The 5,963-nt window shown below is 47.4% G+C and overlaps 1 protein-coding gene across 1 annotated transcript; it reads left to right on the top strand.

Moving 5' to 3' along the window:
• The first annotated feature begins 382 nt into the window (after positions 1 to 382).
• Positions 383 to 1,457, top strand: LOC105533410 (metallothionein-2). Its single transcript, XM_011971876.1, has 3 exons — positions 383 to 641; positions 950 to 1,015; positions 1,222 to 1,457. The coding sequence occupies exons 1-3, from the start codon at positions 614 to 616 to the stop codon at positions 1,311 to 1,313; spliced, it is 186 nt and encodes a 61-aa protein (XP_011827266.1). The 5' UTR covers positions 383 to 613; the 3' UTR covers positions 1,314 to 1,457.
• Positions 1,458 to 5,963: the final 4,506 nt, after the last annotated feature.

Raw genomic sequence — 5,963 nt, 5'->3', positions numbered from 1 at the left:
GATACGTCATCAGTAACAACTCCACGGGTTTACTGTGATGCTGCACAATTATTAAGCCTTGACTGCCGCAGAGTTGTAACCTGTCTGCACTTCCAACCAGTTTTCCACGCAAGCAGCATTCCCAAGTCCCGCTTTCACCCGCGCGCTAACGGCTCAGGTTTGAGTACACGACAGGAGGGAGGGAAGCTGTGCAGACGGCGGGGGCGCACGGCGTGGGCACCCGGTACACCGTGTCCTCCCGGTACACCGTGTCATCCCGCTACACCGTGTCCTCCCGGTACACCGTGTCCTGCCGCTGCACCCAGGTCCCTCCGCCCCGAGGCGTCCCCGCGGCGCACGTGGGCGGGCTTCAGGGAACTGACCTCCCGCGGTCCGTGTGCAGGCCGGGTGCGCCCGGCACGGTGCGCGCAGCCGGGTGTTTAGCCGGGAGCCACGAGTGACTCAGCGCGGGGCGTGTGCAGGCAGCGCCCGGCCGGGGCGGGGCTTTTGCACTCGTTCCGGCTCTTTTCAGCTATAAACACTGCTCGCAGCGCTCCGCTCCACCACGCCTCCTCCAAGTCCCAGCGAGCCCGCGTGCAACCTGTCCCGACTCCAGCCGCCTCTTCAACTCTCCATGGATCCCAACTGCTCCTGCGTCGCCGGTAAGGGGCTGGGGATGCCAAGTGTAGACTGTAGCGCTAGAGAAGCAATTTCTGACCCCTCTTTCTTTCTCTGATCACTCAATTTCAGGACAGGAGTTGCTCCTTCCCAAAGCGTTTTGGGGTATCTTTCAATCCATTCTAGGTTATTCGGAACCCTTTTTTTACCGTTAAGGAGATCTGAGTTAATGGCTTGCTCAAGTTCCCAGGAATCGGTTGTGGACAGAGGAACTCTGCCCCGGGCTCTTAGCACGCCGTCCCACGTTCAGGTATCCAGGGACCGTTATCACCTCTGTCTTTTCTCCTTGCAGGTGACTCCTGCACCTGCGCCGGCTCCTGCAAGTGCAAAGAGTGCAAATGCACCTCCTGCAAGAAAAGTAAGTGGGATTCTCTCTTTCCTCTAACCCCTCACTGTCCTCCCAGCCTGTCCCCTCTCCACCATCCTCAGGGGAATGAAAGCAGTCTGGGGATGCCCCATTACGCGGAAGTTGTTGCCTCCTCAGTGATCCTTATCAGGGAAAGCAGGAATCCTTATTCCCTGTGTCCCTAGTACTCATCTCTGCCGCCTCCTCTCTGCCTCCAGGCTGCTGCTCCTGCTGCCCTGTGGGCTGTGCCAAGTGTGCCCAGGGCTGCATCTGCAAAGGGGCGTCGGACAAGTGCAACTGCTGCGCCTGATGCTGGGACAGCCCTGCTCCCAGATGTAAATAATGCGACCTCTACAAACCTGAATTTTTTTATGTACAACCCTGACCCTGATCGTTTGCTGCATTCCTTTTTCTATGAAATAATATGAATGATAATAAAACAGCTTTGACGTGATTCTGCCTCTGGTTTCCTTTATATGCCTTAAAAATAATGGACTGGGTTGAGCGATGGAACTGAGAGGGCTCTACCTGGGCTGTGGATGGAAATGTGAGCCGCTAAGAAAGAGTGCATTCTAGCAAGCCAGGCTACCGCACTGAGCTTCATCTTCTGTAAAACTGAATGGCGTTGTGCCAGATCGTATGGGGGCAGGAGGGGCACATACGTGATCACTTTCAGTTTCATGTCAAATATGGCACAGAAACTTCTCCATTCCTCATTTTCACTTTCTGATTTCCCTGCCCAACTTCAGTTCTTCGTGGGATTTTAGACTTGAAAGTGACTACAGAGGGTGAAATCCAGCTCCCCAGTGGCTAGAATCTGACATGCGGTTTCCCAAACTCCCTGTGGTGAATGACCAGTTTTGTTTTCCATTAGTCACAGACCTAAACTCTGGTAAAATAATGAGTTAATAAGAAAATGAACGCTTAAAGGACACAAAATACAAAGACCGTTTTTTAGATTCAACAGGAAATGTTCAACAAATATATAGAGAACAAATTATCATAGGAAAAATAAAAGAATGATCAACACTACACATTTGTCCAAAGTTGTGTGTTGCATCCTGGTAACAGTTCTCAGACTAGCCCCAGTGTGTGGCTGGCACACCCTGAGCAGCACTGATCCAGACATCCCCACAAGGAACCATCAGGCTTGTCCTGCCCAGTGTCACTGACAGGAGACTTTCAGACCCCTGAGAGCTCCCCGTTTTGCCTTGGTTCTGAATCTTTGTAAGTTCCTCCCAAGGTCAGGCTGAAATTACTTCTCTCAAATTTCAGCCGTTGGCTACTTAAACCAGCAAAGTGGCTGGGGATGTGGAGGGAAATGCCCAGCATGTTCCCAGCAAGATGCAGTGTGTGATCACGGGTTGCAGATGAAGTTCTTCCTGTCTGCCCACGCAGGGGTGATGGCATTCAGCAGTTTAGAGGGTGTGGTGCCGCTCATTAGAAAGGAGTGAAGCTCTGAGTGACTTGTAATTAAAGCCAACGGTTAGGCCCCTGGCTATGTGGAGGGAATGTTATTTGAAGTTCAGTCAAAGAGGACGATGAGTCCCTTGGCCCAGGAATCAGGAGCACACTTGCCTGAAGGTGCTCCTTATAGAGGAGTTTTAGAAGGCAGCCTGTGCCAAGGGCATGGGTTTTCATGTCAGGCAGTCCTAGTTCACAGCCCACTTTACCACTTACTGGCTGTGTGGCCTGGGCGAGTCACTCAACCTCTCTGAGCCTCAATTTCCTCATCTGTAGAAAAAAGATGGTATCCCTATTTATGGATTAAGTGAGATCTTGGCCTGGCTCCTGGCTAGGGTTTAATAACCATTAGGATCACTCTGTTTACATGGACTTTGTTGGAAACAGAATCTCTCTTGATAAGCTCTTGGGGAAAAATGGGTCTGGGAAGAATTAGTCTAGGTTGGAGGCTGGGGAGTGGAATGAAGTTTTCCTGACTGTGTACCCGGGGGAGGGTGGATGACTTCCTGCACAAAGCCCTCTGGGATTAAGATGCTGCCACAGCATTTGAACAAATGTAAGAACCATTCTCATTTTTCCTATCATTTGAACACCCCATGAGCCAGTGAAAGAGTGAACGTGCAGGGACGAAACTGATTATGTCATCTTCCAGAGTGGTTAAGCAACCTGCCCAAGGTCACACGGCTTAGAAGTCAGAGGCCGGAACTTTCACTATAGCTGGCCTCTCATCTTGGCTACAGTTGGCAGATCATGATGTCACCGGGCTCTAAGCCCTGCCTCTCAGAGTTCAGAGCTGGGTCAGCCCTTGGTCAGTTAGCCCAACTGTGTCCCTGGCTTGAGAGGTGGTATACTGAGGCCAAGAGAGGTCACAGAGCTATGCAGAGGGCATGACTGCCAGCTCAGCGCTCCTTCTACTGCTGCCTCACTACCAGATTTTCAGTGTCCTTGTTTTTCACAGAACATGGTGACACAGGGTGGTGGTTGAGGGCATTATGATGCAGTCAGCATGCATGGATGCAAAACCTAGCTCTGTCACTTATATCTGAGTGACACAACCTCTCTGTGGCTCAGTCTCCTCCACTGTAAGATAGGCTGAATAATAGGGTCTGGCTGGTGACAGCAAATGACTTAATACATGCAAAGAACTTAGAATGGCACTTGCCATGTATCAAGCAGACTACAATATTAGCTATGATTTTATTTTATTTTGTTATTTTATTTTATTTTATTTTATTTAGACAAAGTCTTACCCTGTCACCCTGGCTGGAGTGTAGTGGGGTGATCTCAGCTCACTGCAACCTGCACCTCCTGGACTCAGGTGATCCTCCCATCTCATCCTGTTGAGTAGCTGTGACTACAGGCACATGCCACCCCGCCTGGCTAATTTTTATATTTTTAGTAGCAATGGGGTTTCATCATGTTGGCCAGGCTGGTCTTGAACTTCTGGGCTCAAGTGATCCGCTAGCCTCGGGCTCCCAAAGTGCTGGGATTACAGACATGAGCCACTATGCACAACCTAGCTATAATTTTATTATCTTTATTCATAGCATAGGGACGTTTTTCTACCTCCAGACCAATAAGCCAGGCCTGCTGTTCCCAGCTATGTGACCTCTGCATTCCTCATCAACTACCTGAGCATGTTAACTGTGGTCCAGAGAGTCTTCAGTCTCCCCATGAAATTGTGATCAGCACTGGATACAGAAAACCATGAGCAGGACAGTCCACGCCCTTGTGGCACACACAAATGGATGCCTGCCATATCTGCTGCCACCTACATCACAATTTTACTTAACAATTCTCCTTTAAATGATTCATATTTTCCAACATGTATTTGTATTACTCACGGTTTCCCCCAAGACACAGAACCAATAAAATGTCCCTAGATCGATAGTGATAAAAAGAAAGCTTTAAGAAATCAGCTGATGTGATTGTGGGGATGGCTGGTCTAAAATTTGCAAGGCTGGCTGGCAGCATGGGAATTCTGTCAGCAGTTGATATTATAGTCTTTCGTCTGAAGGTGGTCTACAGGTAGAATTCCTTTCTCTTCCAGGGACCTCAGTCTCAGTTTTTCCTCTTCAGGCCTTCAACTGATTGGATGAGGCCCACACACATTATGATGAGTAATCTGCTTTACTCAAAATGTATTGATTTATTTTATTTTTTGCAACAGAGTCTCGCTCTGTCACCCAGGCCAGAGTGCAGTGGTGCGGTATCAGCTCATTGCAACCTTTGCCTTCTGGTTTCAAGCAATTCTCCTGCCTCAGCCTCCCAAATAGCTGGGATCACAGGTATACACCACCACGCTAATTTTTGTATTTTTCAAAGAGCAGCTAATTTTTGTGTTTTAGTTAACAGATTAAGCGGCTAATTTTTGTATTTTTAATAGAGAAAGGGTTTCACCATATTATCTAACTCCTGGCCTCAAGTGATGCACTCACCTCAGCCTCCCAAAATACTGAGATTACAGGCATGAGCTACTGCGCCCAGCCAAAACCTACTGATTTAAATGGTAATCAGATCTAAAAAAACACTTTCACAGCAACATCTACATTAGTGTTTGACCAAGCAACTGGGTATGATAACCTAGCTAAGTTGACTCATAAAACTAACCATTGCAGTCCACCACTTGTTAATTTGGCAGACATAAACATCTCCTTAAACTATACTTAATGTTAAAACAAGGTCATACCTCCACCTAACGTGAGGCAACTGTCCTGTGTATGCCTGAAATTACACAAACTCTCTTCCCAAAACTGATTGCAAAATCCTTGAGGCATGTTCCTTGACATCCTATAACCTAAATAGTATGATATAAAGTTAGCAATACTTAAATATTGTGATGTAAGGTTAATACGTCCCCTGTTATATGACAATGGGATAAGAGACGGAAGAAAACAAAAATATTTGCCGCACATGTGCACACACACACACACACACACAGTTATAACAACATAATGAAGAAATACCCATAACAATGACATTCCTCATTTCCATACCTGTAACTGGTCACATGGTCATAGCTGCTATTTATAGCTTCCTTCTTTTACAACCTAAAAGAGGTGTAAACCGCTTGTTTCAGCAAACACCTCAATCAATGGTGGCTCTTTACTTGGTGGGGTGACCTAAACCTTCATTCTGGAAGGGTCTGGGCCATGCATTCCTGTCCCAGTTGGGATGTTTCCACTGGCTTCAATCACAGGACATGGTAATAATAAGAGACACCCTAAGGGATCTCTTGTATTCCAGACATCCTCCTCCTTACCTCCATTGCAGAGATTATGATTACAAAGAAGTAACCACAATCACCCTAGCCAGAATAGTGACTCCTTTCTTTGCCTGTTGTTGTTGTTGTTGTTGTTGTTGTTTCTTTTCTTCCCTCCCTTCCTTCCTTCCTTTCTTTCTTTCTTTCTTTCTTTCTTTCTCTCTCTCTCTCTCTCTCTTTCTTTCTTTTCTTTCTTTCTTTCTTTCTCTCTCTCTCTCTCTCTCTTTCTTTCTT

Source organism: Mandrillus leucophaeus, unplaced genomic scaffold, assembly GCF_000951045.1.
Source record: "Mandrillus leucophaeus isolate KB7577 unplaced genomic scaffold, Mleu.le_1.0 Scaffold125, whole genome shotgun sequence".
Lineage (NCBI taxonomy): Eukaryota > Metazoa > Chordata > Mammalia > Primates > Cercopithecidae > Mandrillus > Mandrillus leucophaeus.
The sequence above is the reverse complement of the archived record's forward strand: the minus strand, read 5'-3'. Positions and strand labels throughout refer to the sequence as shown.